At 43.7% G+C, this 14,741-nt stretch overlaps 1 protein-coding gene across 5 annotated transcripts in view; it reads right to left on the minus strand.

Moving 5' to 3' along the window:
* Window positions 1–14,741, minus strand: part of GRAMD1B (GRAM domain containing 1B) — a 241,705-nt gene that overhangs the window by 10,984 nt on the left and 215,980 nt on the right. For all 5 annotated transcript variants that reach the window (XM_036744378.1, XM_036744375.1, XM_036744374.1 and 2 more), the window contains 9 exons: window positions 11,727–11,842; window positions 10,491–10,647; window positions 8,664–8,853; window positions 7,582–7,725; window positions 6,452–6,570; window positions 6,124–6,266; window positions 3,870–3,973; window positions 2,634–2,837; window positions 1,460–1,553 (listed from right to left, as the gene is read on the minus strand). In XM_036744378.1, coding sequence (XP_036600273.1) covers window positions 1,460–1,553; window positions 2,634–2,837; window positions 3,870–3,973; window positions 6,124–6,266; window positions 6,452–6,570; window positions 7,582–7,725; window positions 8,664–8,853; window positions 10,491–10,647; window positions 11,727–11,842 — 1,271 coding nt within the window. The remainder of the gene's footprint in view (window positions 1–1,459; window positions 1,554–2,633; window positions 2,838–3,869; window positions 3,974–6,123; window positions 6,267–6,451; window positions 6,571–7,581; window positions 7,726–8,663; window positions 8,854–10,490; window positions 10,648–11,726; window positions 11,843–14,741) is intronic.

Below are 14,741 nucleotides of genomic sequence, written 5' to 3' on the forward strand. Positions count from 1 at the left end.
TAAAAATATTATTCTAAGAAGGGACTCACAAGCTTTACTAGACTGCCAAAAGGAGCCATGACAGAAAAAAAAAAGGAAAGAATTCCTTTTCTCTGTTGATAAATTGAAGAGCAGGTACATCTCTATATAAATCACAAGGAAAGAAAGAGAGGAAGGAAGGAAGAGAGAGGGGTAGGGAAGGAGGGAGGAAAGGAGGAAGGAAGGAGAAAAGGAAGAAAAAAGGAAAGAAAGAAGAAAACTAAAAGTAAAGAAAATGTCATTCAGGTCTGACTGGTATAGAAGACTTCCTTACAAAGAGATATTTGCAAAACTAATGAACTGTCTCATGCACCCTCCACACTGTCCTGTAGGGGTCGGGGGGGGGGGGCTGGGTGACTAGGTAATGTTTTCGACACCATGACTTAAGGGATGAAGTGGGTTAGCTGGTGCTCACTTGGTGCCTTTGGGGAAACCCTTCACCTCCCTGGGTCTCAGCATCCACTGAAAATTATGTCAGATCAGTGACAAAAAGAAATGACCCATATACACCAAAATATTGAGAGTGGCACTTTTTGTAGTAGCAAAGAAATGGAAATAAAGTAGATGTTCACTGGGGAAGGGGAAAACAAACTGAGGTGCCTGAATATGATCATCTATCATTCTGCTGCAAGAAGCAATGAATATGATGAATACAGGAAGGCATGGGCAAACCCCTACAATTTGATGCTGAGGGAAATAAGAAAAGCTAGGAAAACAACATACACAAAGAATAAAACAAACAAAAAAAAATCAAAACAGTGTTGCTAAATTACAATGACCAAGCTTGGTCCAAAGAGGAGACTCGAGAGGGGACCTCACCCCTGCTTCTTTGTATACTAAGGCTAAGGATATATGCTTTGTATGACATTTTTTTGATATGTTGGTTAGTTTCAGCTGAACTATATTTTCCTTCTCTTCATCTTTTCTTTCTCTAGAGATGTCATTGGGAGATGCAGATGACATGAAAACAAAAGCTAATAACAAAATTTATTTCTTTTAAAAAAGAGAGAGGTCATGGGAGAGAAAGACACAGGCAGATATAGATTTGAAAAGAGAGACATAGACATGTAGAGTCAGGAAAGAAAGACCAAATGATGAGCAGAGACAAAGGGGAAGAAAAAATCGAGACAGAAGCACAAAGACAAAATTCCATCTTACATCTATAGAGTACTTTTAACTATCTTCTAGTTAAATCACTTCTAGTAAATCATCTTATGTTTACTCTGTGGACTAAGGAAATAGGCAAAGAAAACAAAGGATGCAAGGAGTGAAGACAGCAGAGACAGAAGAACAGAGTTAGAGAGAGAGAAAGAAGGGAAAGAAATAAAGGGTGGAGAGAGAAGGCAGAAGCCAGGGAGCATCATGTGCCTAGAAAGGCTGAAGTGACTGTAGGGAACAGTAGGGCAAGAGAGAGGCAAGGGGGAGCCTGGGAGTTCCTTACACACAGCTGATAATGAGGAGCAGCTTGGACACACTCTGGAGGTGGAAGCCACCAGTAGGAGTGTCTTCAGGGATGTGCCGGGTCTGGGTAGAACCTATAGAAAAGAACATGGCAGGCTGTTACCATCACATAGAACATGGCAGGTAGTCACTCACTACCAGTCGTCCTCTTCCTCCTTCTCGTCCTCTTTGTCCTCCTTCTCATTCCTTACTCTAAGTTCTACAAGGCCTGCCACAGCAACAGCTGTATAGTGTCATACAAGATGGCCCTTGCCTTTCAGGGCCTTAGCAAGCTATACCCTCAATTAAAGTGTAAGTTCCTACATGATCAATAAAGACTCTGTCTTCTACTTCTTTTAATGCTTGTCAGATCCTGTGATAGGATAGGTGTTGAATAGATATTTATTGAATAATTAAATTACTGGACATGTATGCAAGGATAGAGAAGCATAGGAATGAAATGATTAAACAAAGGTATCTAATACAGGTCAAAAGGAAACAGATATTCGGGTAGGGAGCAAGGAGGTCACTGTGGGGAGTCTCATTTGCCAATAAAATATAAATATAACCCCTGTAGGAGAAACAAGGGAAGAGGAATGGATAAGTCGGGCCAGGGAATGGATATATAGTTGTTCATCTACCAGCCCTGTGGCAGAGGGTACACGGTGTCTTGGCTACCATCAGGTTTGGAACTGTGGTCCCTGGTCAAGCAGTGAACTTTTTCCAGGTGCAGTGACCACTCCCAGAAGGGCATCATTCAACACTGTGCCAGTTCTGCAGAGCTCAAGCAAGGCTGTCAAGGGAACTAAATGGCAGGGAAACTGAGTCTAAACTGAACTTTCTCCCAGTGGAGATAAAGACAATTGGAGTTGTCATGGACTGGGACTTTGGAAAGTCCTAAAAATACTGTATCAGAGATACTAGGGGATGAGGGTGTTTCATGTTTATTAAGATATTTAATGAGTCATGTGCAAACTAATGCAAAAAATATGTAAAGCACAGAAATGTGTGAATATCCCCAGTACATAGCACAACGCTTTATATAAAGACAGTTCACATGTATCTGTTGAACTGAATTGCATTACATTTAATCTCCAGTCAAGAACTTCAGTTGCAGAAATATAGACTTCAGTCCACCTCCCATTTCCCATCTCCTGCCCTGAACTGGGTCATACCTGCTACGTGTTTGATCCTATGGCCCACGTCCTCATCTGTAGGAGTAGTGACAGGGCTCATAACCTCCTCCAAATGGGGTACCCTCAGATGGGCATGGGGTCGCTTCCTCCTCCGTACAGCAGAGGCTTTGCTGGCCTTCTCTTTGGGAGACTGTCTGTGTACCTCAGCCAGGTAGGTGCTCTCTGTTTTTGTCAACTCACTCTCTGCCATGGTAGATAGTGCTGTCAGGAACCAGGGCTACGCAGGCCACATCCCCATCTCCCAACACCTCCCAAACCCAAGTAGGGGCTTCCTTCCTTTCAGAATCATCCCTCCTCTCCCTTCCTCTTCCCCTAGAGGCTGATTTTCCAGTATGCCTCTTTGGTTAGAGGGAAAGAACTAGCTCCTACTCAGGATGAAGCATGCTATCCACCTCCTAATAGAAAGACAATACTCAGTCTGATGCAGATTGAGACTTATTTGGGGGCCATGGCCAACATGGGAATTTCTTTTGCTTGACTATAGGTTTGTAACAGGAATTATATTTTTCTTGTTTTCTCACTGGAGAGGTGTAAGGGAAAAAATATGGATCTGAAGATAAAATAAAATTGAAATTCAGCAAAGAAGCGGTTCTTAGGTGGGACCCTTCTTACCTTCCACAGCAGCTGAAAGTCTGGTAGTGTGTCAAATGCTTGTGAAACATCACAGTTACTGCGTGAAATCTTACTGTGTCTCTCTCACACTGTCACACCCAAACATTGACACACAGTGTACACAGTAACGGTGTGGTGTAGTGCAAAGGGGACTAGATTAAGAATCAAGAAGCCTGGATTCGGTTGCTGGCTTGGCCATTTTGACCTACCTATATGACTTTGGACAAGTTACTTAATCTTTATGAGCCTCAGAAATAAAATGAGGGAGTTGGAAGCTTGATGATGCCTAAGATCCCTTATGGCTCTAAATAATATAATCCTGTCATCCTAAGCCAATTCACCTCTGCTCAGCCTCAGTTTGCACCTAAGCCATCTGTAAAAGGAAACTGACCTCAACTGCCTCTAATGTGCCTTCCAGTTCTACTATTCTGATTCTCCTTAACAGTCTGCCAACCAACATTTGCAAATCGAGATTCATAAACCATGCTTCCGTACACACATATCATGCCCTTACCCTACATTCACACTTTCTAACCCCTTCTACTCATATTCTTTCACCCTTCCCATTAGGGTCCTAGTCACAGCAGTGACATCAGTCCTCACCCAAATGGCGGAAATAATCCTCAAGCCCACTCCAGAAATTCTTCTCGATGAAGGTTTTCACTAGCCCCCAGGGCTGTTTTCTGTAGCGCAGCTCTGTGGAGACCCTGAGAAATGAAGCCCCAAACCAAACCTGTTATTCCAGAATAAGCTTTTCCCCCTCTGAAGAAAAGGGGGCCCTAGGATTCAAACCAAAGAAGGCCTTCCTCCCACAACCCCCAGTTCCCTCAAGGTTTGGAAAAAAAGCCCTCTCAGTACAAGTCACCACCTGGTTTCCCAGTAGAGTAGGAAGGCACCCTCACAGTGGCTCCAAGCTCTCTGAATAAGCCTGGCATCTCAGATGAGAGGGAGAGGGTGGGGCCCTGAGGGCTTCCTAATGGTAAATAGGAAACAATATGGCAAATCCCAGTTCCAGACATTGGTCCCAGAGAATTGAATAATTCAAAGCGTTTAGGGTTGAAAGGAAACTCAGAGGTCATTAGGTCCAATGATCTACTCAAATCATAAATCTTAATGACAACATCCACTACCTTCTTCCTAAAAAATTCCCAAACTAGGGAACTCATACTCTTTCACTTGTGAAAAGCTTGAGCTATTAAGTAGTAATTTGTTATGTGGATCCCAAACGCACCTTCCTGTAACTTCTATTTATTAATCCTGCTTCTCCCCTTCAGGGTGAGGCAGAATAAATTGACTATCTACCATCTACCCCATGTAAACCCTTCCAATATTTAAGTTTGGAGGATTTGAGTAATTTTTTTTGTTCAGAATCAAAGAATGACGTTTGTTATACTCTAAGAATACCCTTACTCAATAACCAAATTCTTCCTTTCTCACCCTCCATGCCCACTCTTATCCTCTGATGCAGGACACAGCACCTCCACCCTGTCCTCTTCCCTAAATCTATCTCATCCTACCACCTTTTGTTCCCCTTCAGTACTCTCTCTGCCATGTCTTCTTTCCCCATGGATTCATTTGTCCTTCACCAGGAGAACTTCCACAGTGCCCAGGAGAGGGGCAAGAAAGAATCGAAGAAACCAAAGAGAAGACATGGTAGTTATTGCCAAGTGTATGAGGGGCTATCATATCAACGAGTAAAATAAAATGGTTCTGCTTGGCCCCAGAGTACAGAACTAAGAACACTTGATGGAAATTGGGGAGATTCAGGTTTGGTGTAAGGACAACTTGCTAACAATCAGAGCTATCCAAATGAAGAATGGGCTGCTTTGAGAGCTAGTGGGTTCCCCTTTAATGGAGATCTTTGAGCCAAGACTTGTTGGTGATGTTTCTCCATTATATATGCTCATGTGTATATACATATACATATGTGTGCCACACACACACTCACATACTGGTAGGATGGGATGGTTTCTGAGGTCCCTCTCAACTCTGAAATTCTTCTGTGGAGAACTTAACATAATCATTCAATAAGCATTAAGTGCCTACTATGCACAAAGTATCATGTTAGAAACCAAGGGAAATACAACAAAATCTTAAGATATGAGTTCAATCTTCTAGGGACTTACTATCTAGTGGGAAAGATAAAGACATGTACAGAAATAACACAATACAAGGAAATACACAATACATTCATTAAGATGAGGGAGAGCCCTTCATCTGGATGGACAACAGGAAGCTTCACAGAAGTGCTATCTGACTTGACTTTGACAGACTGATACGTTTCTGGCTGCTTCAGCCCATGTCTCCATAACCTCAGACTGTGATCCTTCTTCTGAATCCTCTTCCACCTTGCCATTCTTCCCTGTCATCTTCCAGCTTTGGGTCCTCCACCCTCCCTGACCCAAACACCTCATCCTTCCTCCCAACAATTTCCATCACTCCTGTTACCTTCTCCAATACTTGACAAAACAGAGACCTCAGTTATGTCCACTGCTCCAGGGCAACCCTAAGCCTATAATGTCAAAAGCATCCCTGGAAGCTGAAGTAAGACCAATAGAAGCCAAGGGTTGAAGCAATATTCCACCCCATTTCATCTCAAACAACCAGTGAAAAGAAGCCTGGATGTCAAGTCATGGGCTCAAATCCCAGTTGTGTCACTTAATACTTGGGTGACCTTTTGTGAGTTGCTGGACTTCTTCCTCATCTTTAAAATTAGGAAGGTGGATTAGATGACCCCTGAGGTCCCTTTCAGCTCTACAGTTATGACCTATGTGTTAAACCAGATGGATGCACTCTGTTTGGGGTCTCCTCGAACAACCTCCCCCCTGCACCACCCACACCTCTGGGATGTCAATACCTGAGTCGGCTCTTATTTCGAGCCACGCGGGTGAGTGTGTAGCGGTTGATGGTATAGAAGTAGTCATGGTATGGCACATCGTGGGTGAGCACCTCAGCATCTATCACGTAGCATTCGCTTTCCTGGCAGGCTTTGTACATGGTCTATGAAGTGAGAAGGAAGCCATGGAGCAGGACAAAAGTAGAGTAAGTTGGTTCCCCTACCCCTCCCACTTCCCAAAGAAATACCCTGAGGGGCGGGGGGGGGGGGGGGGCTCTGAGATACTGCCCTCACTTTTTGGTGCTAGGATTGCAGGCTTCCTTCTCTTTCCCTTCTATACTTTGTTTACCTGGGTCTCTGTAACAGTGGCAGTTTTGGGAGCCAGAGGGTTGTTGAGGGTGATGGTGTAGAGAATCACTCGACTCTGGTTTCCATTGTCCTCCTTTTTCCACGGATGAAAGATGATATCTGATAATAGTAAGGGGTAAGGGATTAGAGAGAGAAAAAAGAGGTACCCTGATTTGAATTTCACCTCCAAGGGAACTGTTCTCAGCTTCTGTGAGTGGACAACTAGTCCCTGAGTAGAGGCCAATGGGAACTTGAATACGAGGGGAGGGGCAGTGGGGAGAGAGACAGGAAAAAAGGAAGGAGGGCTGGGTGTATGGGTGGGAGGCAGGACGAGCTGCAGGAGAAAGAGACTTATTGTAGTGTTGCCGAAATTCTGCACAGAGCTCAGGAATTCCAGCGGTGCCTGGGGCAGGGGCAAGAGGTCTTGGGGCCACCTACGGGAATACTGGCAACACTGGAGTTACTGTGATGAGGGGTCTGGGTTCTCCTGGGAAAAAGTCCTCCTTTCTCATCCACTATGACTCTCCAGTGCCCTGTGAATGCCCTCCCCTCCCAGCAGAGGGGCAGGCGTACTGAGATATGCTAACTATACAATGAACTGAATTGCATGTACAAAGGGCAGAATGTTGTCTGCCTATAGTAAGTCCAGAGCACAAGGTATGGGGCAAGTGGTAGAAGGCAGGACAGAGTTCCAAGGGAAGGACCACTGGAGATGCCAAAACTGGAGTTCCCCCAACTGGTGTTCTGGTGGAAGAAGGGCAGATATCTGGATGCACAAGCCACAGGAGTCCCTCTGGGGCCAGAGATATATTATTATATGTTGGGTTGAGAGGCCACAAAAACAAGAAAGAGCAAAGATGAAAGCAGGGGAATGACATAAGGGAAGGAGGGAAAAGAGAGAGGGCCATGAGGGAGGTGGGAGAAGGAAAGTTGGAAGATGATAATAGGGGAAACGAAGAAAAAGGGGAAGGGGTGAGTCAAGAAAGAAGGGACCTGGGGAAGGGAAAATGGCTGGAAGAGAGGAGAGAAAGAAGTGAGAAGAAAAAGAAGGGAATGTGCAAAGGAATGAAAAGAAACAAGGAAGAACCAGTGAGGGAGGGAGAGAAAAAGGGAGCCCTGGATGAAACGGACCAGAGAAGCGTCGCTGCTCCATGAAATCCCTCTGAAAGGGAGAGTCCGTGAAGAGCAGGTCATAGAGTTTGTCAACACTGAAGTTAAAGACCTCATTCACATACTGCCGGCCGCTCAGGTCTTCATAGAAGGCTTGGACTTCTCCTGCAGGGAAGAGAAAGGGAGGGGAGCATTGAAAAGGAGTGTTAGGGGACAGACAAAGATGAGGACTAGGTTACCTCCAAAACAGTTATTTTTGCAATGGAGTCAGTATCCTAGGCAAGATTCTAATCTATATGAAGGCCTGGCTACTGAGAAGGGGATGGTGGTAGAACACTTGGAAGAGGTTTTCAGTTGTGTAATCCACAAATTAGTTCATTCACAGTTAAATAATTGAGAGCTGACTATATTCGCTAGTCATTAGCCAACCATCGATTAGCTAGTGTTGAGGCACCAGTTAATGATTAATTAATGAATTTGGCTTCTCTTCAGTGAACTAGAAATGCAGCATCTTTCCTACTCAGGTGACTTGAGGCTGTCCTTGTGAAAAGGTCCAGTGGGAGGATACCTCCTCAGTAATCTCGAGTGGAAGAGTCAAAAGGTTCACCTGACCCTAATAGTTTCCTCTTCAGTCTGCCAAAATACCACCCTAATACATCAACTGAGACTGAACTTCCTACCATTAGTCACCAGTGACTGAAGACAGCAAAAGGAAGGAGACAATGACTCCAAAAGTCCCCAGTGGAAATGCACTTTTTACCTAGTAATAATAGCCTTGTGCTATTAGTATGATAGCATTTACTTGACTACCAGGTTGGTTAGTTGGCCCCTCCAGCCCTGTGGGGATATAAGTTTCCATGGGAGGAATACGGTGATGTTGAACCTTGGGTGCCAGCTGTATAAAGCATAAAGCTGTAGGAAGGCTAGACCTAGAAAGATGGGGCACTTAGCATGGACACTAACACTTGGGGAGGGAAGAGGACATACTTTAAGTTCAATTTCCCCTACTTGACAATATTGCCTAGGGACTGTATTCTCAGGTCTCTATGTAAGGATGTCATTTCAGCCTCTTCCAATAGGAGAGAAGAAAAGCAAGCCCCTACCTTCATCATGGGTGTCAGATGAATCACTGAGCTCAGTGGGAATATCCTCATTATCATTGAAATCCAAGGAGGGTGAGTTCACTGGAGCAAGGATCTCGATTTTCTCCCCAATGATGTTGTCGATCGTGAGCTCCTTCTCCAGAGGGCCATCCCCTTCCACCACTTCTTCTTCCAGGGGCAATCCATCAAACTATAGTAAGGACAAAGGGGTTAAACTCTTCTGTGACCTAACAAAGGTGCTGTGACTCAGGAGGGAGTACAGGACCCAGCTGAGTAATCATTCCAACAATAAAATGCTATCGTTTCTGGTGTGGCCAGCACTCAAAAGACTCAGAATCATACTGGTTTCATTCTCCCCCACACAAAACTGCCCAAGGCTTGCCGTGAAGCCTAGTGTGGGTTCCCTCCCTTCTCTGTAAATATAATATCATGGTTCAAATGATGCAGAGGGAAAGTCTTCAAAGTTGGTTATTTCACTTTAAGCATGATCCAAAACATGGCATCCTTAGTTAATTCAATGTCTCCCACTAGGGAGTCTAAGGATGCATAGTCTCAGTACTCACTTGGAACAGGAAGCTCTCTCCTGGGGCTCTGTTATACACCCATATAATACACATGTAATTGGACATGATGCCATTTTGCCACTAAATAGCACCTTTATTTCAAGAAATTCCCAGGTTTCTTCTGGGAGTATTGTTATATTCATTCGAACAGTCTTGCAAGAGAATAGGGTACAGATGGGGAGGAGAGACTTGGAGAAAGTGTTACATGTTCCACAGGAGACATAAACCCAGGTGTCATTGCTTCGAAGATATCTGGATGATCTTTGAGACCACTTGGAGCCCTCAAATTCTAAAACCTATCAAAACATTCCTTGATCCTTCTTAGGGTTTTATCTCCCCAGCTAGACTGTAAAGGTCTTGAAGAACAGAATCAGAAACAGAACCTTCCCCTTCTTGTCCTAAGAGGAGCCAGGCTTCAGAGCTATCGATTGAGCAGAAGCCTCAAATGCTCAATACCAACCCTACCCAAAGGCTAAGGCATAGCTCCCAAGTGCCTAGGGCATGGACACTGTCCAAAAGAGCTGGCAATGAATACTTTGTAATTTGGAAGGGGTATGAGTTGGACCCAAGGGACAGGTGAGGCATGGTAGCAGAAAGAGAGTAGTTGTGGACAGCATTTGGGAATGGGGATACAAATGGAACCCTCTGAGAAATGTCTGGATCACCAATCCACCACACTTCCTCCAGCTTTGGGCTCACTTCATAAGCCTCCATATTGACTTTTCTATTTGACTGTAAGCCCTCCCCACTAAGGAACAGATTGTGTCTATGCCCTACTTTGAATTGCAGGTGCCTAATAGCTGGTACTTCCGTACACCCTGAGGTGAATCAATAAATACGTACTGAATGACCAACCCACTTCTGTAAGAGATCTTATTAGTCAGGAAATCTTTCCCTGAATTAACTGACACAAATCACACATACTCTCAAGCACGGGTGTGCTGACTCACAAAAGCAGATTGTTAAATTTAGAGCATATGCATTTATACATCAGAAATCAGCAAAGGCTACAAATCAGGGCTTGATCTCTTGTTTTGTTCATTTCTGGACTTAAGAAAGAGATGGTGAAAATGTTAATAATATAGATTAAACTTTAAAATGTGTTATGCTGTACATTTTTTTAATTTTTGGAAAGCCAGTTGTTAAACATTTACCAGTCTATCACTGCCCTCACTCCAACTCACTTCCCAGGTCAATGACCACTAATCAGGCTGACTCAGCGAGGCTAGTGAAAAAGGGCAGGGGCAAGGGTTGAAATCCATACCGAGACAGGGGCTTCACTGCTTCCGGTGGAGGTCAATGTGCTGTTGGTGATAGATTTCTTCGGCAGCTGTGGGCTGGCATCTGGCTTGGTCTCTATGCTGCTTTTGGAGGAGCTGTCATTCACCTCATTCTCTTCTACTGGGAGCTCCTCACAATAGCTAGATGGGGGTAGAGAGAAAGAAGAGGGCCATCAGTGCCCACTAAGGGAGGCCCCGCTTTAGCTCCTTCTTCCACTTACCCAGAAGGCCAGAAGCAGGAGGGCTGAATCGGATCATTCACAAATGTCCCTCAGCCATGATAATAAGGGGAACTTGACAATGAACTCTTCTTTGAATGTCCATTTCCACCTCTGGATCCATGTCATATATACTATTTTTCCCTGGAATAGCTTTCCTGGATTATCACACATATTCTCCTATGTCTCTAACCTAGAATATCCTCCTTTGTCCTCTCTACCAGTCCTCACACATTTAAAATTTATGACTGGAAATGAATATCCACCAGATGATACTCCTTTTCATCAACTTTACCATTGAATTCTGTCATAATTTTTACACTTCTACTTCCCCCAGCCCCAGCATCAATATCCCCAATAATAACTCACATTTCTATAGCACTTTTTCATTTATAAAGTGTACCATTCACATTAAACCATTCACTAGGTAGTGGAAGAATTTTTATCCACATTTTATAGATACAAAAAACTAAAGAGGTTAAAATAATTTGCCTAAGGTGACACAGTAGAACTGAGACTAGGTTTTCTGAATCTAAGTCTTTCCACTACACTATTCTTCCTCCTAAGGCCATGGAGGACAGTCAGGAATAATACGTTGTGAATCTATGGGTCATGGTACTTGGGGAGGAGAGATGATGCCATTCAGAAGTAGTGCTAAGAAGCCAAGTAACGTGACTAATTACTAAGTCATTGATTATATACCAATCAGTCACCAACAAGAACTCATTATTGAGCAGAGCCATTCTGGGGGGAGATGTAGATGGAGGAGCATATACTATCCATATTTGCAGGGATCTACAGATCCACTGGGTGAAATAGGACATAAATATTAAAATGCCTTAGGAATATACTTCCACTCAAATCCTACTCCAGTACTTCATCACGGTATGGAAGTGATCCTGAATTCTTTTTTTTTAATCAATCAACCAACAAATGTCTGCCTTAGCATACGGGCGAAAGAACCCAATACTGTCATCTAGTTGGCTATGGGCCCTCACTCACCCCATCGTGTTGAAGTCATCATCTGGGGGCACGTAGTCTTCATCGTCACTGGTCAGGCCCAGTTCATTTCCATAACACTGATGGACAAAGTGCCACAGCTCCTTGGGACACAGGGGCTAGATGGGGGAAAACAGAAGCCATTCACCTTTTCTCAGGTCTCCACTCACCAAGCAGAGAATTGCTCACTTTTTTGGAAAGGAAAGAGTCTAACTACCCACCACCATGCCCAAGAGGAGTCATGACCTTGTTAGCCAAGAAAAAGATTATTTGATAGATAACTCCTCTCTGGTAATGTCTCTGCTTCCTGCTGATGTTTTTTTTTTTTAACTTCTGGTCACAAATGACCTTTCATTCCCTACAATGAGGATGGAGGAAGAAGCTAATTTAACTACACTGGAGATACTGGCCATACCTTATGCTCTTACTGACTAATGGCTCACCCATAATGAAGGACATTTACAAAAGTAATCCTAAAACCTCAAAAAAATTTGTCTATCAAATGTGACTTAGAAAAAAGTACAAATAAGTTGCTTATCAAACATGAAGATGCCAAGAAGCTGGGAAGGGCAGTTAATATGTTGAGAGGAGAAAATCAGGATCCAAAAACAGCTTGACAACAGGCTAGAATTATGCACCTGATCTAGAAAGATAAATATTAAATTTTACATGGATTAAAAAAGTCAAAAGCATATAGGATGATGGAGATAATAGTTCATGTGAAAAAGCCCTAAGGGTTTTAGTGGACCAAAAGCTCAATTCAAGTCAACGGTCTGACATAACAACTAAAGGTAATCAGGCAATCTTGTAGTATAAGGAGACATATAGAGTTAAGAATAAAGGGGGTGATGGTCCCCATGTACTCTGGCCTGGTCAAAGCACATCTAGAGATTATTTCTTACTGTCCTCCATGGCCTTATCACCCTGGAGAAATGTCTGCCTTAGTGCCCTACTCTCCTGATTGGTAGATGCCTCTCCCAGAACACTATGAAAGGAAAAGTCCTAGCCATGCTTTGCCTCATCATTGATGTTACGATCTGAGACCATGATGTTTGTGGAAGTTGTATGAATCCTCATCAGTAATATTATAGAGGGGATGTCTGCTCAGATATTGTTTGGATTAAGTAGTTCTTTTTTCAGCTCTATGATTCTATGAAATCAAAAGCTACTCGGTAAGAAAATTAATGCTTAGAGTGGAAAAGGAACCTGAGAACATATCTGGTTAAATCTCCCACTCAAGAAGGAATCCCCTTTATAACCTCCTTGACTAGTGGTCATGTCAGCCTCTGTCACCTGGAACACCTTCAGTGATGAGTTCACCACCAAATGAACAAAACCACTTTATTGCTGGACAGTTCTAACTAGGAAGATGTTCGCTCCTTATAATGAGCTGGAACCTTCTTCCCTAGAACTCCCAGTGATCTCTGTTGTGCTCTCTGGGGGCCACCATGAAGTGTTTTTAATAGGAATAAGTGGTCTTCAGCTCCTTGCCCACTGCTGCTTTAGCTTGGTTCTCATGGGGTTTAACATTTCTGGTAGAAAAAGGAAAAGTGAGTTGGGACACGGGTGGGTGGGTAAGAGAGAAGGACTCTTGAGTGGGCTGACTAAAGGCAGATAATAAAAACTGTAGCTAGCATTTATAGAGCACTTTACATATGTTATTTCATTTGACCAAATGTTTATGTTCTCTGAGCTTGAGGCTTGAGAGAGTAGGAGAAGGGGGGAGTGGGAAGGGAAGGCAGAAGGCAAAGAAAGAAGAGAACACTAGAAAGGGTCAAACCAAAGGTCTTTTTGTTTGTTTTATTTTTAAGAATGTGTAGAGACATTAGCCTCACACATAGCCCTCCCGCTATTCCTTGAGCATGGTCATTTCACAAACAGAGAGAAGCTGGTAGTTTGCAATGACAGAAACATCCATTTTGCCTACCCATGGGTACTGCTTGAGATTTTAGGGAGGGTCAACAAACTACCTCTGGGACTAGGGGAACTAAGCAGAGGGCAATGCCTTTCCCATGATTGACATGCTCTTAAGGAGACCCCACACAAAGTGGGAGGGAGCTATATACTATTTCTTTCCCCTTGAGCTTACCTTTAGCTTTCTTTTACATATACCATGCACCTATCTGGGATGGCTCCTTACTTTCTATTTGTTTGTCCCTTTGATGCAGTTTGGGGTGCTGGGATCCCCAACATGTAAGGGCACAGGGGGTCTGCCTGGAAAGAATCTGACCACTCAAGCCTTCTTTCAGTCAAGGTAGGGAGGTTTATTGTAATGCCAACTGAAACACACAGAGTTTCCTAGTGAGTACAGACTGGATGGGATTAAGGAGTGCTAAATAGCCTGGGGTGGGCCAGGTATAGACAATGAAAGGAGCTAAGTGGTGTCGGGGGAAAGCCACAGTGAAAGGACCATAAAAAGGATTATTGAGTCTCTAGGTGGGCTGGGATAGGCCAGATGCCTCTGGTGAAAATGCCAGTGATCTGGGCTGCTGAAATGTAAAGGAAAATTCAGGGACAGGATTGTTTTCAAAGACAATGTCTTTTCCTTTTAGGGGTCCAGGTCCCATCACCCCATCATTTGGAGAAGCTTCCACCCAATTACTAAAGGTGTCAACAAAAACCAAAAGCAATTTGAAACCTTTGCACAGGGGCATATGCATAAAGTCTATCTGTCAATCTCTGATCCAGCCCAGACTGCTTAACTCCTTTCACTGCCTGCACCTAGCCCACCCCAAGCTATTTACCACACCTTAATCCCATCCAGGTCTTCTCCCTCTCTCTCTCTCTCTCTCTCTCTCTCTCTCTCTCTCTCTCTCTCTCTCTCTTTTAAAATAAGTACCAGTCTCACCCTCATTAAGATACAGACTCACTAGGAAACTCTGTGTGTTTCAGTTGGCATTACAATAAACCTCCCTACTTTGACTGAAAGAAGGCTTGAGTGCTGAATTATCTCCAGGCAGATGCTGTACTCTTACATTTCAGGGTTCCCAGCACCCCAAACCACATCACCTTCAGTCC

Source organism: Trichosurus vulpecula, chromosome 2 (genome assembly GCF_011100635.1).
Source record: "Trichosurus vulpecula isolate mTriVul1 chromosome 2, mTriVul1.pri, whole genome shotgun sequence".
Classification (NCBI taxonomy): domain Eukaryota; kingdom Metazoa; phylum Chordata; class Mammalia; order Diprotodontia; family Phalangeridae; genus Trichosurus; species Trichosurus vulpecula.